The sequence below is a fragment of the Bactrocera neohumeralis genome, unplaced genomic scaffold (genome assembly GCF_024586455.1).
Source record: "Bactrocera neohumeralis isolate Rockhampton unplaced genomic scaffold, APGP_CSIRO_Bneo_wtdbg2-racon-allhic-juicebox.fasta_v2 cluster09, whole genome shotgun sequence".
Lineage (NCBI taxonomy): Eukaryota > Metazoa > Arthropoda > Insecta > Diptera > Tephritidae > Bactrocera > Bactrocera neohumeralis.
The window spans coordinates 17992030-18015842 of record NW_026089622.1 but is presented as its reverse complement, the minus strand read 5'-3'; the positions used below and the strand labels follow the sequence as shown (position 1 = coordinate 18015842).

General features: G+C 36.8%; 2 protein-coding genes across 13 annotated transcripts in view; both read left to right on the top strand.

Moving 5' to 3' along the window:
- LOC126764075 (equilibrative nucleoside transporter 1-like) overlaps window positions 1–23813 on the top strand; it is a 183554-nt gene that overhangs the window by 24013 nt on the left and 135728 nt on the right. For 11 of the 12 annotated variants that reach the window (XR_007667805.1, XR_007667801.1, XR_007667806.1 and 8 more), the window contains exons 2-5: window positions 10203–10312; window positions 10375–10508; window positions 10565–10710; window positions 10759–10991. Coding sequence is in view for 4 of the 12 variants with exons in the window: in XM_050481848.1 (XP_050337805.1) it covers window positions 10203–10312; window positions 10375–10508; window positions 10565–10710; window positions 10759–10991 (623 nt within the window). In the remaining 8 variants the exon portion in view is untranslated. Of the gene's footprint in view, window positions 1–10130; window positions 10150–10202; window positions 10313–10374; window positions 10509–10564; window positions 10711–10758; window positions 10992–23813 lie in introns of those variants that run through there. The other variant, XM_050481851.1, reaches the window with a different exon arrangement.
- LOC126764096 (piggyBac transposable element-derived protein 1-like) lies at window positions 1043–9970 on the top strand. Its single transcript, XM_050481887.1, has 2 exons — window positions 1043–6764; window positions 6824–9970. Exon 2 carries the CDS (start codon window positions 7095–7097, stop codon window positions 8184–8186), a length of 1092 nt encoding a protein of 363 aa, XP_050337844.1. The 5' UTR covers window positions 1043–6764; window positions 6824–7094; the 3' UTR covers window positions 8187–9970.

The window sequence follows — 23813 nt, the reverse complement described above, 5'->3', positions numbered from 1 at the left end:
GTATATTATTTTGTTCGATAAAATACCTACACTGGAAAGTCTAACGGTGTGATATCACTCGTCTTGGTGGCCAATCGATCGGCCCCAAACCTGAAATTATCTCTTCACTGAAGTGTTTTCTCAATAAATGCATTGATTGATGCGATGTGTGGGAAGAGGCACCGTTTTGTTGCAACCAAATTGTGCTGAGATCACGATCATCAGGCATCAAAAAGCCGTTATAACGGCGCGATTACGGTCGCCACGGACGGTTACATTCGCACCGGCATCATTTTTGAAGAAATATGAATCGGTGATTCTACTCACAAACCACACCAAACCGTTGTTTTTATACCCTGAACAGGGTATATTAAGTTTGTCACTATGTTTGTAACACCCAGAAAGAAGCGTCGGAGACCCTATAAAGTATATATACAAATGATCAGTATGTTGAGCTGAGTCCGTCTGTCTGTCCGTCCGTCCGTCCGTCCGTCTGTATATATACGAACTAGTCCCTCAGTTTTTAAGATATCCTTTTGAAATTTTGCAAACGTCATTTTCTTTTCAAGAAGCTGCTCATGTGTCGGAATGGCCGATATCGGACCACAATAACATATATGTAGCTGCCATATAAACTGAACGATCGGAATCAAGTTCTTGTATGGACAACTTTCACATTTGACAATGTATCTTCACCAAATTTGGTATAGATTATTTTCTAAGGCAACAATGTAATCTCCGATACAGCATATAGCTTCCATACAAACTGAACACATAGTTACTAAAAGAAATACACCTGTGAAGGGTATATTAGCTTCGGTGCAGCCGAAGTTAACGTTTTTACTTGTTTTTTTAGATGAAATGGTAGCCCTTGAATCTCTCCAGATCGAAAACGTTGGATCTTCTTTTCAAGAGTCTATAGAGCAAAGCGATGTCGCTTGGGAAGATCGAGCGGCTTCAGTTCTTGCACAAGCTGTATATTGTACACTTTCAATTTAAGATGTCGATGTAAAATGCGCCAAGTCGTTCCATACGTCCGAGTTACTGTGAATGACGCCGAATCTTCTCTTCACTATCTTAATGTACACTCTTAGCTACGGCTGCTATATTTTGTTCACTGCGTGCTGGACGTGATCTGTTCGTCGATTATTATCTACTAATGAATCCTGGGTCTCAAGAAGGGTGATGGTGTTGCGAATACGCTCTGTAGACCTATTACATTGACCACAAGTTGAGCAAAGCACGCGAAACACATTCGTTCCAGAACGTGAATTTTACAACAATGTTGAACAAAAAAACATGAAAGCTTGACACGACTCACTAGTGATCTGTCAAAAATTTGCTTTTGAAACAAATGCCTCTACTTAGATCACCCGCTAGTACATAAGAGAAATTATTAAACAAAGTTAAGATTTAATTGAAACAAAAAAAAATCCATGAAGGTGATTGGAATGATAGAGGCTGTTTTTAGCTTGTTACTGAAACTATCAGCAACCTGTTAAGTGAAGCTTGCATGGAGGTGTCGTTTTCATGTGAGGCCTGGACCATTTTACGCAGTAATTAATTTTTATTGCCCATAAAATTCACGCAGGGTTTTTCACTCGAAATTTCACCAAAGTGTAACCCATGACCCATTTTTGTACATTGTTATAAAAGCCATATTGACTACATGGAGACAAATTGCTATTGTTCAGCGTTTTAAGGTTTTTTTTGCTACCCCTACTAGGAGGTGAAGAAAACGACAGTGTGTAAACCAAGAGAATATGAGTTAACCTATCGATAAAATCAGTAATCTGTATAACATAAAAAAACATAACTCTTTTTAATCAAATTGGAGTGTATTATTTTTTTATTTTAACATCACTTAACTGAATTAAATACAGCTGTTCACGATATAAAACTTCTTCATTACCACGAAAGAAACAAGTATAGCACTTTTCCCCTCGCGTGGAAAGTATCCCTCCCAAGCGCACTTACTATTACTAGCCTCCAGGTATTCCGGAATGAACTTCTACAAGTTTTTGCATATCTCTCCCCTCAAACCATCTAAACCTGGGAACCGTTTAGATCTAACCAGGCCAAACGCGTAATCCAACTCCCTATCATCTAATGGAGGGACAGGTATCTCTTGTGCTTGAGGTGTCTAGCTCCTACCTGGGAAAGAACGCAACCTAGACGAACCTCCGCACTCTCTCCACGACTATATCAGAGTCTCACCAACCCGAAAGAAAAGAGGTGATATCCTCCTTCTTACGACCCTGGCAGATCCTCTTGACCTGACCCCAAGAAGACGAAATTCCTCCAACCCTCCTTAATTTTAAGCAAAAACTTTTTGTATTCCCTCTTCGCATAACTAAATTTTAATCAAATTATGAAGTTTTTTCTAACGGCAGTGAGAAATTATCAGAATCAACGAGTACTGGAAACATTTCAATGCTAAACAAGAAACGTAAATTCTCAACGAGCAAAGAGTGAACAGAGAGTTGTCCATGGCAACGGAATAAGTCCCATCGTATAAAAGAGAAAAACACGAGTACAACGATTAATCGAAGTGAGCTTTGGAAAAAAAACCAAAGGCAACTAGTTTTTTTTAATTCTAACAACGTTTGAGAATTTTGGAAAAAACTGTAGATAGAATTGTCAGCAGCACTTATTCAATTCGTAACGGAGGCAATCGAATTTCATCACTTTTCAACGTCTGTGGCAAAAAGTAAAACTGCTAATGGGCAATAAAGCGGCCAAAGTTTTGCAGTTGATAGAAATATACGGTTCTGAAGAAGTTGATGCTGAAGAAGTTGAAGAAAGCAGTGAAATGTCTGCTCTGCAGAAGCAAATGGACGAGATGCGTGATATGATTTCGGGGCTTGCAAAGTCTGTGAGTGATCTTTTGGCAGTTAAGGTGAGGCATACAACGTTACAACCAAGTTTAACAATTTTTCCGGCCAATATAAGTAGCTACAATATTTCATCTAATAACACAATCTCTGGTTAGCCGGCAATGTGTAAGACTCCACAACATGAAATAATAATACAGCGACGACAATAGGGCTATCACCGTTGGGAATTACGACTCAACGTGAATGGAAGCGAAATACAGTCCACGAAATCATTGGATTGTTACCTGATTTTTGATTTTTGCAAAGGTAACGCAACTACAACAGGCATATAATTGGTGTGAGCAAGAAGTTTTGTTAGCAGCTCAGTCTAAGCTAAAAGGCGTCGCCAAAGAATGGCTTGACGCACAAAATGTGTACCAGCGTTGGTCTGTTTTCGTACAAGCTTTCCAACATGATTTCCAATTTACAATGAGCGCAGCAGAGGTGCACACGGAAATGTTGAAGCACAAACGACGTGTAAATGAGACATTAACGCAATAATATTTTGCAATGTAGAATAGTGATAGACGAGGTAAGATTGACGAAGCGTCAATAAATGCGTACATTATTCGAGGGTTAAAGTATAGTAATTTAACCCGAACTCTTATGGCAATGACTATACCAACGTGCAATGATTTGTTGCGGTTACTTGAGGGTTTGTCAAATTTACCATCGTCACCAAAGAATGTAGAGAGTCATACGAATTTCAAAGATTATTCTGCGCAAAATACGAATACGGGCAAGAATTTGATTAAATGTTACAATTGCAACGAATTTGGGGATATCCCGGCAAAATGTACCAACCCGCAACGTAAACCTAGGTGCAGTAAATGCAACAAGGTGGGTCACGAAGCAAAGTCCTGTCGTTCCGTTAAGGCAACAATTGCTAAAGTTTTAAGTGAGAATGTATATCCACCCTAATGTCAAACGTGGAATTAAACGGTCAGCAATACTTCGCTTTTATTGATACGGGTAGTCATACGTCACTCATAACGGATTCGAAAGTTCTAGCCAATGTTTTTAAGAAGGCTTGCATTAAGAAGTTAGAAGGTTTTGGGGGTGCAACAGTTTATAGCACAGCAGATATCGATGTCGAATTACGAAGTTGCAAGTAGTACCTGATGAATTTATGCCATGCGATGTGTTTATTGGACGAGATGTTTTATGCCAGAAAGATTGTACTTTAGTTATTCAATCGGGCAGCATGCAAGTTCAGAGGAAAACCGCGGAAAATTAAGACATTGACAAAACATTGAATGTTGACGAGCTAGATGATTTATGTAAGTTATTGCAAAATTTCGACGATTGTTTCGCAAGATATGGCAAAGCTTGGACGATGTAAGACTACATGTATGGAAATTCAGGTGAACACCGAGAAGCCAGTTGTAGGTAGACAATATCAAGTGCCTCTTATACAAAGACCAGCATTGGCAACGATTATTGACGAATTGTTAAAAAAATAACATATCATACGTCAAAGTTCATCACCTTATGCAGCTCCAGTTGCAATTGTAAAGCAGGCGAATGGAGATGACAGAATGTGTGTCAATTTCCGAGCGTTAAACGCAGTTACAATCAAGAAGCAGTTTCCAATGCCAATTGTAGAGAAGCAATTGTCAAAGCTTGGAGGTAACACATTTTTCGAGCCGAGTTTTTGGATACAGTATGGGGCTTACATTAAAGCTAAGCAAATGTACGTTCATGGCGAGAAGGGTGAAGTTTTTAGGGCATGGCGGTATAAATCCAGGTCAAGAGAAAACGAAATCTATTGAAGCTTTTCCACAGCCGACCAAAGCTAGTGAAGACAAATCCTTGGCTTGACAGAATTCTTCAGAAAATTCATCCCAGACTACGGGTGCACGGCAAAGTCACTAACAACTTTATTAAAGCAGGGACAGATATTTAAATGGACAGACGAACATGCAATGGCGTTCGAGAAATTGAAACGAGCGCTTTCTAATTAACCAGTACTAGTTTTCTACGATTCAACGAAAAGTCATGAAGTGCATACTGATTCCAGTTCCATAGGGTTATCAGGGATTATGCCTCAACTAGAAGGTGACAATTGGAAGCCAGTTCACTACTACAGCAGAGGATGTAACGCAGCCGAAGCAAATTATCCTTCACATGAACGAGAAGTTTTAGCCATTGTCGAGACGCTTGAACGACTACATGTATAGTTATTGGGTTCTCCATTTATTGTACGAACGGATTGTAATGTGGTGGCAACGACTAAAGCTACTACACCACTTAGACCACGCATTACCAGATGGTGGCTACGACTCCAGGAGTTTGACTTTGAATGTAAACATCGATCGGGTTCGAAAATGCAACATGCCGACACTCTTAGTCGAACGCCAGTTGAGACCACGACTAGTTTAAACACCGTAGCAGAGAAAGTATTGCAGTTTAATAGCACACCAGAAGTTAACGATTGGGTTCATTCAATGCAACTCCTAGATGAGAGTTTACTGCAAATTAGCAACATAATTAACGGGAGAATAACTACAGATGAAGCTGCGATTAAACAAATGAAAACTGATTATACGATGCACAACAACCCATTTTTCCGTAAGGTAGGAGATCAGTTAAGGCTAGCGGTTTCAAAACCGGTAAGATGGCGAGTCGTTAAGTCATGTCACGACGACGCAGGGCATTTTTCAGTAGAGAAAACACTACAACGATTAAGTAAACATGTTTGGTTTCCTGGAATGAGACGGTATGTAAAGTCATATATACAAGCATGCGATGAATGTTGTTTATACAAAGTTAAAGGAGGAAAAGCTGAAAGCCAAATGCCCGTAAGCGAGATTTTGCCGATCCCACTTAGGCATATCTTTATTGACCATGTGGGACCATTTCAACGCAGCAAGTCAGGGTTTTCATACATATTTTTAATTGTATGTGGTTTTAGTAAGTACGTAATATTAAAAGCTGTTCGTAATACTAAAACGGAACCAGTCTTGAAAACACTTTAACACATGATGACAATCTTTAGGCAATCACGAAAATTAACGTCTGATCGAGGTTCAGCATTCACTTCTAAGCAATTTCAGGAGTTCATTGATAAGCGTGGTATACAACATAATAAAATTGCTGTACGAACACAGAGGCCCAACGGGCAGGTGGAACGAGTTAATAGGACTGTTCTCAATGCTTTAAAATGTACGAGTGAGACGTCCAGAACATGGGCAATGACCTTTTCAACATCCAATGGTGTATAAATTCTCAACGTCATGAGGTCACCAAATTTACACCAAATGAACTCGTGTTTCATTTTAACCCTAGAACACACACCCAGAAAATACCACGTAAACACACACCCGGGATACGTTTGTACCCGGGACCTTATTTTGGGGTTTTTTTAAAGCTTATTCAACCGATTTTTATGATTTTTTTTTTTTTTGAAATGTATACTTTAATATATAACAAGTTTTTTGTCTTTTGTTTCATTCGAATATTCCTACTGGTTCCAGCGATATGGGCAAATAAAGTCAGGACCTGCAACAGTGGATTTTTGTTTTTGTTGTTGTCCTGATAAATGCAAAACAAAATAATATAATTTATAATAATATACTTGTAGAGTAACAACGAATACACATTTTGGTTTTTATTTCATTGAAATATTTTACCTGGTTCAAAAGATATGTGCAAAAAGGTCGCCAAGGTATGGGTACGTAGGTAGCAAATTATAACTGGTTTTTGTATTTTATATGCAGCTGCAAGGGTTGTTTTCACACGAGGTGTTGTTATAAATGCTGCCTGTTCATATTTTCATTATTGTTTTGGTGCTCAAAGGTGTAAGAAGTGAAAATATAAGTGAAAATAAAAATAACTGAAACTATAAATAACTGGATACGAAATGACTTCAAGAAGAAACGAATATTTATCAAGTGCAGCATATAGAAGGTAAAAAATGTAAAATAAGCAACAATTTAAACATATACTAATTTTTTTTTATTATGCAGGCTAACTGAGGAATAGCGAGAATCATATATACAATCTTTATTTGATGAAATTTGTGACGATGACGCTCCCTATGACTTTGACTCAGAAGATGAAGAAGAAATTCCAATTAATGACATTGAAATTGCTGATGACGATGCTGAAGTATTACCTGATTAAGCGGACTATGAGGATGATGAAGAAGACGATGAAGAAGAAGAAGTAGAAGAAAATAATGAATTACCTGCTAGTGCCGAAAAATTTGTTGCACGTGATGGTACTGAGTGGAGATTTATGGGAGTCAACCGTTTCTGTTCGATATTGCGGTTCCTAAGATTTGACGATAACAACACTCGTGCAACACGCTTACTAACTGATAAAGCAGCACCGATCAGTGAGTTGTGGACGATGATGAACAATAATCTTGCTGCACATTACAAGCCCAGCTCATGCTTGACGATTGATGAACAATTATTTCCTTACCGTGGACGCACACGGTTTACGCAGTACATACCGTCAAAACCTGCTAAATATGGTGTCAAGGTTTTGTGGATTTGCGATGCCACAAATGCATATCCACTGCATGGAGAAATATATACTGGCCAAGCAGAAACTGGTAGGGAAACGAACCAAGGCGAACGAGTGGTGAAGGATTTGTCTGCCAAATACCAAGGAAGTGGCCGAAACATTACAATGGACAATTTGTTTACGACCTTGCCAGTTGCAGAACGGCTTCTCACCTGGAAACTCATGATCGTTGGAACTTTGCGCAAAAACAAATCATATATTCCTCAAGAAATGAAGCAGAACAAAAACAGGACAATTGGTTCAACGACATTTGGCTTCAAAAATAATGTGACAATGTGCTCTTATGTTCCCAAAAAAAATAAAGCAGTAATTTTGCTTTCGACCATGCATAATGATGCTGAAATAGCTGACAGTGGGAAACCTGAAATAATTGAATATTATAATCGTACCAAAGGTGGTGTTGATCGAATGGACCAAATGTTTGCGGAATATCCAACACAAAGACAAACAAAACGATGGCCACTAGCGATGTTCTTCAACATGTTGGACATAACAGCTCTTGCAGCCTACATTGTCTACGATTTGAATAACCCTATGTTGCCTTGGAGAACAAACAATAAGCGTAAGCAGATCCTGCGCAGCTTGGCTGAAGCATTGTGTGTGCCCATTATTGAAGCCAGAGCCATAAATCGTCAAGTGACGCGAAATTTGTCGACTAAAATTGCTATTGAAGCATATTTCAACCGACCGGTGGAATCAATGGTGTCAACAGCAGCATCAACATCTGCCGCAGCGCGCACGCCAAAACCTGTGTCCGGATCTTGCTATTTGTTACGCACAAGAGGAAAAACGCCGTAGAAAAACCAGAAAGCTGTGCGCCAAATGTAAGAAGCCAATGTGTCTTGAACATTCGGTCACATCAACAAATTGCTCTATTTGCCATGATTTTCCTTAGATATAAGATGCATTTTTAAAATTTTTATAATAAAAGTCAATAATATAATGTGTGAAATGAATATTTTTAATTTTTCAAATAAAAAAATAATATAAAAAATTTTTTTTTGATTATTATGAGGATTTTTACTATTGGGGTACAAACGTATCCCGGGTGTGTGTTTACGTATATAATGTGTTTGGAAGGCTGTAGCTCCTAAACCAATGGTCCGATCTGGTTCAAATTTTGAATTTGAACTCAGAACTAAATAATCTTCCTGGATCCGAAGTTAGCGGTATAGAGGTATAACGGTTCAAAAGTTACAACACTTCAAAGTTGAAAGTGGATACATTTGTACCCGGATGTGTGTTCTAGGGTTAATCTCAGAGACGTAACTTACAACAGGATGATACAAGCATTACACGATGACGATAGAGGTAACATAGATATCGACATTAAGCGAGAAGAAGCAGCGAACAACACCTCAGTCACCACGAAAATACGATATCGGGGACTTAGTAATCATCGATCATGTTCATAATGCGACAGGCGAGTCATATAAGCTGGATCCAGTATTCAAAGGTCCTTATATCGTTACGAAGGTACTCAACTACGATAGATACATCAATGAAGATCTACCAGATTCAACGCATACACAAAGATATTATTGTAACACTTGTAGTGTAGATCATATAAAACCATGGTGTACATTGAGCCCTGAGTTAGATGGCGTCGATGAAGACGACAAATTGTCCTTGCGGGACAAAATGTCAGGATATGCCGAGCTGTAACCGACACTTTAATCGAGTGAGGGGCATTCGTTAACGAGCAAGCAAACGGAGTAGTCGTTAGCAGGCGCTCAAAAATAAATTTAATTTTCTTTTGAATAAACATTGTATTCGTTTAATAATAATTTAAAATAAATAGTTTGGGCATTATATTGAGGTTATTAGCCTCACCACCTCACACCACTCATTCGCTTAATGCCTCATCTCGACTGTGGCTTTGGTATCCGGGGGAATGCCGGGATACCTTACTAAACCGCATCGAAGACGAGGCATTCGCTTCCAGCCCTAGAATGAATTGGCTAGTACTTGCAAATAGAACCACTAGATGTAGCACCTACCTGTCTCCAAGAGGGCGGGCATCTGTTAGTCCGTACCTTCCAGGACGACATTGGTGCTACCATCAGAGGCCACTTTCCAGGGACAACTGACCATCTTCTAACCTCGAACCATCCCTTCTACTAGCGCTCGCATTGCTAGCGCCCGCTTGCTTCTCGCCCGTTAGATTAGGAAATTGCCGTCATAAATTTGACTTTGAATATATTAATATCGAGTACTTAATAAATTCTAATGTATTAAATGAATTTCTATCATAATTTTTCCCTTGAAAATATTAATTTACATACCTGCTATTAATATTAAAATATGAGACCACTATACAAATGAACAATGCAAAACACAAGTTTGTGTGGTTTCGACTTTGGTCAGCGTTCACTCTGCGATGCTTATGCAATTTCGTATGAAAATGTACGCACACATTTTTGAAGCTGATTTCTTGCTTTCGTCAGCTTTGCGCTCGGTTCGGCTTTGAGCGTCCACTTTGCAACACCCTTAGGATCTTAGGAGATAAACCGATATAAATACATTCTGATTTTTTTCATTGTGTTATAAAATACAACAAAAAAAAACACAAATTTATCTTAAAATAGTCAAACTTCAACCGTTAATATCTTTAAACGTTTACGAAAATGTCACGAGAGACATTTTCAAAGAGTATTTAATTACCTACAAAATGTACAAAACAGTTTTAAGTAGTTGGAAGCGAGGCAGTATGAATTTCTATGTGATAATAAGAAAAAATAGAAAACTAAGTAAAATAATGGTAATAGTTTTAAATAAGAACAACCATTGGTGAATACTAATTTTTTCCCAAAGTATTTAAGATGGAACCTCCAAGAGACAAATGGAACTTCGTTTTGTTAATTTTCGTAGTACATGGAATTGGAACTTTAATGCCGTGGAACATGTTTATAACTGCGAAAGAAGTAAGTTAATTATGACTACTGTATGACACTAAAATAGTTTTAAACCGTATCACTTTATCCAGTACTTTGTCAACTATAAGCTGGGAAATTCAACTTATTCATCGGTATATGCTTCGAATTTTTTGCAGTACCATAACTTTGCAGCACAAATTCCTAACGTGGTATTTAATTGGTTAAACATTTTTGTTAATTTAGGGTAATTTATGTCGAATACTTATTATATAGTTTTACTCCATATTTTTTACTTTTCAGGGGCGATTTAACTACCCGTATCGTTTTCAGCATTTTGCTAGAATTAGCCTTATTCATACTAACTGTTATTTTAGCTATGGTGGACTCATCAGATTGGCCCGGAGTCTTTTTTTGGACAACTATGATCACAGTTGTTCTGCTAAATAGTAAGTTGTTAAGTAAATTTTAATCACACTCTAATATATATTTTTTAGTGGCTGGAGGTATATATCAAAATACTATATATGGAATGGTTGCTACACATCCGGTCAAATATACTGGTGCGGTTGTATTAGGATCTAATATATGTGGATTATTTGTTTCTATACTAAGTATAGCAAGTACTTCCATATTTTCATCAAAACGGACCGCAGCGATTTACTATTTTATCACAGCAATGGTGGTTCTACTTGCTTGTTTTGATACATTTTTTGCATTGCCGTTAAATGTAAGTTCATTAATATTTTTATTTATTATATATTCGAGAGATATGTATTCAAATATACTTAACTAACACACTATAATTATTATGTTAGTGCTGTGAGAAGCTATATGCCGATATCACTCATTTGCTACCGAACGTTGCTAATCGAATTATTCTCGCTTTATTGTAATGATATATCGGCTAACACTGTAGATCAAAATATTGATTTACTGATCTTTGAGATCTAACTATTTTATACTCGATAAAGTACCAATTTTAAGTAATAATCGAAAACAGATACATAAATAAATTTAAAACTAATTTGGACTAGGAGAGGTCTAATTTAAATTCAATTATTTTTAAGCTCCAAATGTTTTATACTTGAGTAAATACCAACTTACTGTATGGCAAAAATAAAATCTTCCCTTAATTTTGCTAAGTTCTTATGGGTGGTAAACTAATTTGCACATCTGCTATAACAATTTTCATAGAATGCTAGGGAATCATCTAGTGGAGGTATATCCTGATTCTCATACAAGTTTAAAATTTTTACAAATCGTTTAAATGCATTCAGAAAAAAAATCCAAATTTAAATTGTTCGACGCTATTAATCATTAGCAGATTTAATATAAATATAGAAAACTTAGAAAAAGAAAGTTTATCAAAACAAATACAAAATTACATACATACATACTTATACAATTACTTGCAACGCTAATACACACGACCCATACAAAACAAAATTTCAATATAATAAGTGCATAATGTGCAATGTAAAAAACTCATCGACAGAATACATAATTGGCACACATATGCATGTACTTTATTAAAAAACATACATACGCTTACACAAGTGCACATACAAAACACCTCTTTCCAATTCCGTTTTCCTTTTTTTCTCCTCTATAAAAAGCACGTATGATTTTATGCCCTATACTGAATACTACATTTTAAATTATTAAATTATAACTCATTCAAATATATAAGGGAACTGTGGAACGGCATTCTGAGAGAAACCCGTTTAAAGATTGGAGTCACTGAGTTCCCCACTGTGTTTCTACAGGAAACGCTGTAGCGACCGTAATAATTTGAATTTGAGAGAATTTTTATTACACTGTATACTATCCGATAATGGAACAAAAAAATCGTTTTTTTTCGAAATTTTCACACTGAGACTGGTGCGGTTCTATCCCTTAACTAGGACCAAGTGGTCGCACTTACTATAACTTACACTTACAAGAATTGTTTTCACTTTTGTCATTTTTCCTGTTTTTGTTTTATGAATGAAATGAGTTTGCCTATCATGAACAGACGTGAAAATGTTTTTGTTTTAAGATTTACCACTGTATAACTTTTATTTATACAATAAAAAACTCCCGGCACTCGCCTTTTGACGAATTCGAACGAAAAATTATAAATTGAAAGTGTAGGCTGTTAACGTGTATGCGCACGGATCGAGAACAAAAGAGACTGGGCGCCGTCCGTCAGTCCCTTTTGTTAATTTTGTTTGGTGTCCTCATGTGTGTTGTATTACTATTGATGTGCGCGTGATGTGGAAGGTATGATGTGTATGATGATGCGGTGTACATGATGACGATGTGTTGAGTATGATGTGTGTAGTGTGTGTATGATATGTGTGGTATAGCAGTGTTATATTGTGATTGAAGAGGAAAGCGCGACACATATGCAGACAAAAACAGAAAGAGGCCGAAATGCGTAAGTATTAAGAGCTTCACAAGCTGGCCAACAGAGGTAATGCTCGTAAAATCTGGCGATGGTATAAATGTTCCATTGCCTGACTAAGATGAGGTCCATTTACACATCTCAAGATCAAGAAAGCGGCAGTGGCCGATGGATTACCGGCCGAGCTATTCAAATACGGCATCAAAGAACTGACTAGCTGCATGCATCAGCCTCTTTTTAAAATATGGTTGAATGAAAGCATGCCCGACGATTGGAAACCGTGAAAGGAGGATCGACACACACCAACTCTTCTTCGATTTTAATGATACCTTCAACAGCACGAAAAGGAACTGCCTCTGTGCCGCTGTGTTAGAACTTGGTATCCATCAGGATCGGGAAGGACTTTTCTCGAGCCATTCGATACCAAACGAGGTTTCAGACAAGGCGACCCCCTATCATGTGACTTCGTTAATCTACTCTTAGAGAAGTGCCATCTTTTATAAGAGTGTTTAGCTGCTATCGTACAACAACCACACCGTTACTTTTGCATTCTTCAGACTGGATAAGGATGTTAAGCGTATGGGTCGGGCGGGGACAAAAGGAAATATCTTCTGTAATCAAACAAACGGTCATCGCATTCGCGTCTTAGCGTCGAGTCACTGTTTACGGTTAGAACTTTGAAGTCGTAAATAATTTCATCTATCTCGGAAGCAGTATTAACACCAAAAACAATTTCGGCATCGAAATCCAACGCAGAATAACTCTTGCCAACAGGAGCTACTTCGGACTGAGTAGGCAATGGAAAGTAAAGTCCTCTCTAGACAAACAAAGACCAAATTCTACAAGTCCCACATCATTTACGTCCTGCTATTTGGTGCGAAGGCATGGGCAATGACATCATCGGATGAGACGGCCTTAGGAATGTTCGAAAAAAAGGTTTTGCGGAAGATTTGTGGTCCTTAGCTGAGCTGTACGAGATGTACGGCGACATGGCATACTACTAGTGACAATAGTACGACTTTGTTCATAATTTAAAAATTCTTAATTTATTCTTCAAAATTTATGTCGTCCTCTTCAAAGTAATCATCCTTGATCCCAATTTACTTGTGTCAACTTTTTTCACAATCCTCGAAACAGTTGCTAAAGTCAGACTTCAATGCGCGTAGATATTCAAGTTTAATGTCTTCAATTTACTCTAAACGTTTTCTCCTGGGTGGTCGGTAGAATTTGCTGAATACTTTGAAGTTGGTTTTTCGGCTTCGGCTCACCTTTTCCACGATATTCGGCCGATCGGTCGTCTGTTTCCAATCCATAGATCCAAAACTCAGCGTCAGTAATAATATGTTTCATGACATCCAGGTAGTCGGAGAGCACTGTTTTACAACAAATTACAAAATTTAGTGATTTTGGAACCAATAATGGTTTCACTTTCCTTAGGCCCAAATGATTTTTAAAAATGGGTTTCACTGATCCTTCCGATTTTTCAACGCACAAAAAATGTATCACCTCGTACACAAAACGAATTGTCAAGCAGGCATAATAGTAAAACAGTTCGCTTCTAATGACGACAATTCGATGGTCGCTCAGCAAGTAACGGCACAAGTGAACTTGCGAAAAATTAAGAAGGAAACAAGTGAAGAATTTATTAAACTAGAATCCACTGTTTCAAATTGTTTGTCGGTTTAATCAGCACAAAATTGCCCCATAGAAACTGGGACTCTATTGTGGCAAATATATGCACCGCAGCATTACCAGAAAAATTATTACTTTTGTGGCAGCAATCGCTCTCATCACGAAAAAAGTGCCCAACGTGGCAACGTGGGTTTTATTGCAAAAACAAATCCCGAAAGTCAAAATTCTAAAAATTGCCAAGATACACCATGTTGCTCAAAGACATAAAAAGTTCAAATGCTGCACAGCGAAACATAAAGTGGGCTAGTTACAGAACCAGTTACCACCATACCAACTCAAGTTGAGGGCAAATACCTTCATTTACAATTTATGAAATTTCAAAAGTTAAGGAAACTTCCCTCACAACAAACAAAAAAAAAAAAACAAAGATTGAAGATCAGTATTGTGAGAATTTCTCTCCAGCGACAACCACTCGATTGAATAATGGCCGGTAGGACGTACGACTAACACTCAAGCCACCATTTTCCAACACTCCACAAATTAGTATACTATAAAGCACAAACAAAATTTGGATCCTGCAGGATGGCTCTTGCCAATAATCAAAAAAAAAAAACAGTCCTGAACCAATCCTTTAGCGGTGGAGCACTACTACAAATTAGTGCATACGCACTTAAATATTACATATAACAAAATTCTACAAAAAGACGAAAAATCGACACCTATAATACAATATATAACAACTCAAAATTAAAGTTAAGGGATCACCATAAGTCCAAGCGCTTCTTATATGTGTGAACCGATCGCAATTCACGATCATTTACTGTACGCTCGCAAGATCCCTCTCATTTAACGGCCCTAACCTCAGGGTATGTTTTCAAAGACGCACCCATTCTGGCGATACCTGAGCTAGGCGTGGAGTTGCTGTTCTTAATAAGCCGATTAAAAACAACAAAAAATAATTGTAATAATCGCAAATAATACAGAAAAGGCAAATAATAAGAAAAACCGCATAATAAACTGATAAAAGAAAAACTGCAAATATAATAAGTCGTCAGTAAAATCAAACAAACACGCTAAATAAAGTAAACGACTTGCACTAAACAAACCAGTTTTGATGCTTACGAACTGTCGCACGCTTGTTTTAAGAATTTACAAAAAGTAAAATACTACGATTTAATTTTAATTCGTAACAAAAAATATGGATAATTACACAGTAGATAATGCACTCAACTATAATAATGTTTTTTGTTTACATTATTAGCTGAAAATAACGGGAAAATTTCAATTCTCTTTTCATCAAATGTACACTTCTACGCACCACGAGCCAGACTCGTAATAATCATGTTAGGTACAGAAATTGTACTACGAGTCAGACTCGTGGAAATACGTCAAGGGGCAAAGCACCTACACACATATTAAAATGCATATCAAATATGTTTTAAACGAAAAGCCGTTTTCTACACAAAGGGGTAAATAACACCAAATATCCGATAATGGATATACATACGTGTGATTCTTGGCAAAACATTCGCCTAGGGGCTTAGAATGTATCTATAAATGAGCCTAAGTCTCCCCCTAACCTACTACTCTATTCGGGAAAAACTGGCTCACCCTAGCACAACACTCCACACCTGAGAACCCACCACACTCAGCAAGTTGTCATCACCCGACGATACCTCACACTTCTAAGCAACAAAAAGGATGATCACCACACATCGAAGAAGATAAAAAAGGAATTGTTGGATTTACAACTCCGTTTTCAACGCTCAACATCATCGTTTAGAGTATCTTTTGTTTTTCGACACCCATACCGCGTGTAGCAATATATACATAATCGATTGGACAGCTAATTCGGTTGTGTAGATCAGTGCTACCGTTACTGTTTCGCACAGTGGAACTAAAATTGACACATCGTGTCGTTTATATACCATTTAATTGAAACACTACCAACTTTGTTATAAAAATAAAGTATCATTGTATCCGAGATTAATCGCATTTTTCATTTACACATAATACTTAATGCTCAAGTTTGTGCTTCCCACTAAGTTGGACATCCAAATATTCATGTTGCTTCGAGCCATTCCGAATGGCACTATTGGTTTCGTCCAAGGGGAAAAGAAAAAAATACTAAATTTTAAAAAGACAAGACAAACCACTCCATAAAACAAAAACAAAAAACAACAGTGTGTAATAAATGTATATTATAGTAAAAAACACAAACAATAGCAATAACAAAGTACATAGAAAAAAACAAAAAATATTGAGTAGTCGAAAAAGTCTTTTTGTATTTTGTCAATAGATTTCCTTGCAGTCGTATATCTCCAATGCTACTAATCACATTGTGTCATACCATATAGTGTTGGATGTTAAGCTTCATTTAACCAAAATAAACCAACTAAATTCGAGTAAGTTCGTAATTATTCGTTTTATTTTGAAGTTTTTGTATAAAAAAAGGAATAAGCTCGGATCCTATTCCGAGTCTACGGGTCGTACAAAGCCTTCCAAAACGGTCGAGAGATCGCTGAAGACATGCCTCGTTCTGGACGACCTTCCATCTTTTCAACTGATGAAAATATTAAAAAAAAGTGAAGAATATGGTGCTTGAAAGTCGTCATAATTGCCGATGAGACATGGGTTTATTAGCTTGGCATACAAACAAGTCAACCATCATCGGAATGGGGGGAAAATACAAGCCGAAACCAAAAACAAAAAAAAAACACACTAAAGCCGCACAAAAGTCAAGATGATAAGAATTTTTTTTCGCTATTTTAGCTTGGTGCATTATGAATTTGTTCCTGAGGGACAGGCGGTTAATAAGGAGTTATATTTGGCTGTTTTGAGGCGTTAGTCTGAGAACATCCGTCGAAAACGGCTGTAATTGTGGAAGAACAATTGAGGGATTTAACACGATGATAATGCACCATCGCATCGAGCAACGATTTGACCGAAACCCAATGAATATCATCCTACAACCATCATATTCACCAGACTTGGCTCCGTGTGATTTTTTCTTGTTCCCCAAACTGAATTTCAGTCGATCGAAGAGATAAAACAAAATTCTGAAACAAATAAATAAAAAAATTTTCAAAATCCAAAAAAAACATTTTTTTCCAAAAATCCCGTTTTTTGTGCTTTTCCCCCAATTTTTTTTCAAAATTGACTTTTTCATTCGATTCCTCGTTAAATTTTACATAAGAATCAGTGTTCAAAAGTATGGGACTCTGATCCCATGAACAGCAAAAAAAATGAAAAAATGTTTTTTTTTGGGGTTTTAAAATTTTTTTGGATTTTGAAAATATTTTTATCAGAAAGCTGAGATTTTTTTTTACATAAAATTGGATAACTGCGAAATTTTTTTCACTCAATTTTGAGGTTGTTAAAAACTAAAAGAAATTGTAATTTTTTTGTTTGATCTCAATTTGAATTGCGCGCCAAAAAACAATGGAGCAACTTTGACCACTAAAAAGTTTACAGATATTCTTATTTTGGTCTATATTATGATATTCTAAAGTTTCGTCAAAATCGGAGAACCACGGGTACAAAACCATGTCGCCAATTGATGGAATGGCCCACATACACCTAGTTCTATTAATCTACGACACGTTTATTTGTTTCAAAATGTTTAGATTATTAACAATTAAAACAAAAGCATAAAATGCGCTTAAATCATACCTATCAAAAACGTTTACATACTTTAATGGTTATTTATATAAATCAAAAGTAATTACAATAATTTTAGATGTATTTATTATGTTTTATTATGTTTCAATTACTGCCCTTAGTTGTCGATGCATGCTCCCCACTCAATTTCTAGTATTATTTCCGGGAATTTTGACTCACTTAGTCGATAAGGCAGCTTTTAGGTACACTTTTGATAAAATTCGTTGTTTTTGAATACGATTTTCCAAAAAGTTCCAGATATGTTGAATAGTATTATTGTCTGGTGATTGTGGAGGCATATGGAGCTGTTTTCAATTGTATAACGTACAAGATAAGAAGTGCTTTGGGTGGTTAACTTGTTGGAAGTAGAAGTGGCTGCTATTAAAATCCAATTTAACCACACTTGCCCGTAAATTATTTTGTAAAATTGAGCATTTTACATACATTATCCATTTTTTCACTAATAAATTTCAAGTGACCAACTCCAGAAGCAGCCATATACCCCCAAACCATTACATTCCCCCAACGTGTTTTACTATTGGCAATAAATGTTTTCCTTGAAGCCCTTCATTGATTTTTCTCCACACTTTTCTTGTCCACTCCGAACCAAACATATTAAATTTTGATTCCTCTCGAATACGGTTTGTTTAAATGTTGTTTAGGAATTTTTTGTTTTTATTAACCTTACTTATTTATGGTTTACGACGTGAGATTCGTCTATGAAAACCAGAATTATTGAACACATTCCTTACTGTTTGGGGATTTTTGTGTGCACATTTCAAAAATAGATAAGTACCCAGTCAGCATTTACATATAAAAATAAGCGTTTTGTAAGCGTTCAAATGTAAGTACGTATAAAACACTTATAAGACGCTGCTGTGACCTTTACAAAAGACATCAAAGCAAGGGGTTTATAATCGAAAAGGACCGAAATTTATAAACGTTTAAAAGGCAATTGCAAGACATGTTTTTTAAGTAACGTAATTACACGTTTTTTAAATGCTTAAAAAACACGTATTTCTAGTGAAATTAGTAAGCGTTTTAAACATTTACTTTGTTTTGGATATGTTTTTTTATTGATACATTTAAAAAATCATTTTTAATATGAATTTTGTTCTTAATATAATAATATTAAATTAAAATGTAAATTTAATTTTAATACGATTTTTTTCGTACTGGAAATATGACTTAGAGGCAAACACAAAGTCCTCTTCCTTGCCTCCATTTTCAGCCAAAGTTTCTGCAACTGAATTTAAATATGAATAAAAAAATGTAACTAGAAACCTAATAAACGTATTTAACTTACGACGAATGGCAGGAATCAAAATTATTTTGTGCTTGAGGCACAACCTCTGGTTCCACAAATTCATTCTGCATACTTCCAGAACTTGCAGCCGCACCGTTACGTATTGTTAGCATTTATGAAACACTTGCATTTGCAAGTAAATTCTCAACGACGTTCGCGAAACACTTGCGTTTGTAAGCAAATTGTCAACGACGTTCGCAAAACCGTTGCATTTTCAAGTAAATTCTCAGCGACATTCGCAAAATTGTCATTATGTTTATTGGGTACATGTATCTGTACATTTTAACAAATAATTTACGTCAAAGTATGCTTAATAGCTGCAAAATCAATTTCCAACATGATAATGACCCAAAACACACATCGTATCTTGTACGTACAGGGTTGATATACAATTGAATATAACTCCATGTGCGCCGCAATCACCAGACATTAATACTATTCCACATATCTGGAACTTATTGGAAAACCGTAATCAAAAACATCGAATTTCATCAAAAGAGAGCTTAAAGGCTACCTTACCGATTAAGTGGTTAAAATACCCTAGAAATTGAGTGGGAGCATGCGTCGAAAACTGGAGACAATAATTGCAATATGATAAAAAATAATAAATACCTCTAAAATTATTATAATTACTTTTGATTTATATAAATAATCACTAGTGTATGTAAACTTTTTTGATATGATTTAAGCGCATTTTATGCTTTTGCTTTAATTTCTTTTTATTTGAGTAAAAAAAAATATCGGGTGATTTTTTAAGAGCTTGATAACTTTTTTAAAAAAAAACGCATAAAATTTGCAAAATCTCATCGGTTCTTTATTTGAAACGTTAGATTGGTTCATGACATTTACTTTTTGAAGATAATTTCATTTAAATGTTGACCGCGGCTGCGTCTTAGGTGGTCCATTCGGAAAGTCCAATTTTGGGCAACTTTTTCGAGCATTTCGGCCGGAATAGCCCGAATTTCTTCGGAAATGTTGTCTTCCAAAGCTGGAATAGTTGCTGGCTTATTTCTGTAGACTTTAGACTTGACGTAGCCCCACAAAAAATAGTCTAAAGGCGTTAAATCGCATGATATTGGTGGCCAACTTACGGGTCCATTTCTTGAGATGAATTGTTCTCCGAAGTTTTCCCTCAAAATGGCCATAGAATCGCGAGCTGTGTGGCATGTAGCGCCATCTTGTTGAAACCACATGTCAACCAAGTTCAGTTCTTCCATTTCTAAAGTCTACAGAAATAAGCCAGCAACTATTCCAGCTTTGGAAGACAACATTTCCGAAGAAATTCGGGCTATTCCGGCCGAAATGCTCGAAAAAGTTGCCCAAAATTGGACTTTCCGAATGGACCACCTAAGACGCAGCCGCGGTCAACATTTAAATGAAATTATCTTCAAAAAGTAAATGTCATGAACCAATCTAACGTTTCAAATAAAGAACCGATGAGATTTTGCAAATTTTATGCGTTTTTTTTAAAAAAAAGTTATCATTTTTACATTCGATGTTAGTTTGGTTGTGGGTTAGTGAAATACCGTTGCAATTTTGCTTCCTACATACATGAAGGATATGTGTTTTGTCTAAGGAAAGTGAAGCACCAGACTCCAGTGACCAAGTCTCAATTCTGGCGAGTATATTAGTAAATAAGGATTGAGCTAAATTAACGTCAGAGACTTTTGTGTAGATTAGGACATCGTCGGCATAGATCTGGTGCTCAACTCCTATGTAATTTTTTGTCATTCTACTAATATCATCGAAAGCAATGATAAAAAAAGGAGGGCTGAAAGAGGTGAGCCTTGCGGCGTACCATTAGAAAGCGGGAGTGTTGAAGAAAGAAACCATTTACGTTGATTTTGAGTTTTCTGTTTGTGAGAAAGTTAGTAATAAAACGTATCATATTCTGGCCTATTTTCCATTTTCTAAGTTGTCGAATAATAATATGGGCTCCAATTTTGTCGAAAGCTCTGTGAAAGTCCAGAGATAGTACGGACACGTGGTTTTTGCTGGACAAAGCGTTAGTAATGAAGTAGTCTAGTTGGATTAAAGCATCCAACGTGCCTTGACATTTTTTGTAGGCGACTTGATTCGGTGATATGAACTTGTTTCGCTGAGCATACCACATCAAGCGGTTAGCCACGATCTTTTCCAAAATTTTGCCCATACATGGAAGGAGGGAAATCGGCCTATAGTTAGCAAGTTCATCGGAGGATTTGTGTGGTTTAAGTATTGGTATAACACAGGACGATTTCCAAAATTGGGGGTAGACACCAGTATTGAAAATTTTGTTATAAAGCTTTACCAATCGGAGCTTGAGACTTTTTGGCATATGTCTGATAATTGGATAAGAAATTTTATCTTGCCCCGGGGACTTCCCCTTCAGACAGTGAAATGCTGGTTTCTATTTGTTTAGCAGAAAAAGACAGAGGGGAGACAGAGTAGGAAGTGTCGGACAGTGTGGTGTTTTTAGAGGTTTGAAACTGTGTGCTGAATGAAATATCTGAGCTTGTTTCAGAATAGTGGTTTGCAAATAACTTGGAAATATCGGATGGATTGGTTACCAAACCTGTTGGCCCCTTTACGCATTGAATGGTTAGATTTCTAGGCGCTCCAGAAAGTTTTTTTAAAGCGTTCCATATTAACTTAGGACTAGACGAAGGATTTATTTTGCTTGTGAAATCCTGAAAACATTTACGCTTGGCCTGTTTCGCGGAACGACGGAAAAGAGCATTGGCTTTCCTGAAAGATATTAAGTTGACTAGTGATCGAGCGCGTTTGTATTCATACCAAGCTGTCTGTTTTTTTGCCCGCAATTCAGCGATTTCTTTATTCCACCAAGGAACACTCTTTGAACTTGCTGTTGGCTTTGTATGAGGAATGCTAACATTCGCTGCTGAACGGATAATTTTTGTTAACCTCGCACTTTCTTGGTTAGGGTTGTCAGATATTGGGCTATTATTGCCATTTATCTCGCAATGTGTCTGAAACTTCTCCCAATCAGCGTAATCAGTTTTGAATACCTTATTTATTTTGTGGTTTTTAGTTGTTGAACCTAGGTGCAATTTAATACAATGGGGAAGTGATCGCTTCCATGCAGGTGATCGAGTATACTCCATTCGCACTCTGTGGCAAGTGTGTCGGTGCACATTGTAAGATCTACATGGGAAAAAGTGGAGTGAGTGGAAAAGTGTGTCGCGGATCCGTAATTCAAACATATTAAGTTAGAGGAAAGTAAAGCGTCTTCAATGCATTTGCCCCTCTTGTTGGCTATTGGAGAGCCCCATAGTGGACTCCATGCATTAAAATCACCAGCGAAAATTAACGGAGTAGAAGCTTGGTTGATTAATTGCAGGATGTCTGTACTGGTAAAATGTTCATCTGGTGCAATATCGGTGCAGATAATGGTGATTTTTTTAACTAAGATAATTTCGATCGACATAGCCAGCAAGTTGGATTGAATGGCATTAATTTTGTGTGGAATATCTCTTCTTATGAGAATCGTAATACCTCTTTTACCTGTGCTAATATGTGGAAGATTGTGAAACATGCCAATGTACTGCTTAGGAGTAAAAGCCGACAAGTTGAAAGAGATGTGAGTTTCATTTAAGAGTATAATAGCTGGGGCATGATCTTGTATTAATAATTGAAGCTCATTGTAATTATTAGTGTAGCCGTTTAAATTCCATTGCAGTAATGGAATCATAAGATCTATGTAGGAAAAAAAAAAAGGGAAACAGAAGAGAGCTAGAATATCAACTCGTATGAGCAGTCAGTTGAAGCTGAGTGTCACCAATTGAGTACTAGTTCAAAAGAGAGTAAAAGCTAAGCGTATTTATTCAGAGTCAATTTCTATTTGTTCAGTATGTTGAGTAGAGTATTGATTATCGTTGGAATTGCTTGTTGTTGGAAAGAGATTTTCGTGATTAGGTGGATTAGACTGTACGGTAGTGTTGGTAGTAGAGTTGTTGAAGTCAGTATATTTATTAAGCGAGTTTAAGGAGTTGTTTAAGTTAGAAATGAGAGAGGCTGTTGAAAAGTAGTGTCTTTATTTTTAAAATTTCTTTGGTTTGCATATACTTTGGACACGTATAGTCAGAAGAACGATGCTCGCCAGAACAATTCGCACGCATGACTCGGATGCAGTCATTATCGTGTGGAGAAGGGAAATTGCAAATTTCGCATGTTGGGGAACCTTTACAATGTTTTTGCGTATGATTCAATTTTTGGCATGACCTGCAGCGCATTGGATTAGGCACGTACGGTCGCACAGAGGTCATCCTCCATGCGATGTTTATTTTGTTTGTAAGGAAATAACTGTTGAATGATATTAGCATAACACCAGTAGGCTTTATAACACCTTCAACTTTGCGAGTGAACTTATAAACCGCGGAAACTTCGTAAGAACTCAGTCCTTCTATTATTTTGCTTTCAGGCACATCGTTTAAAAACGGTGCATAAATGGTGCCTTTGTTACAATTAAGATGTTGATGATAGCTAGCGCTAACAGCGCCAATGTTGAAAAGACATTTCGTTTTTATAAACTTTTCTGCTACTTGTTTATTTTTCACTAGCAGTAA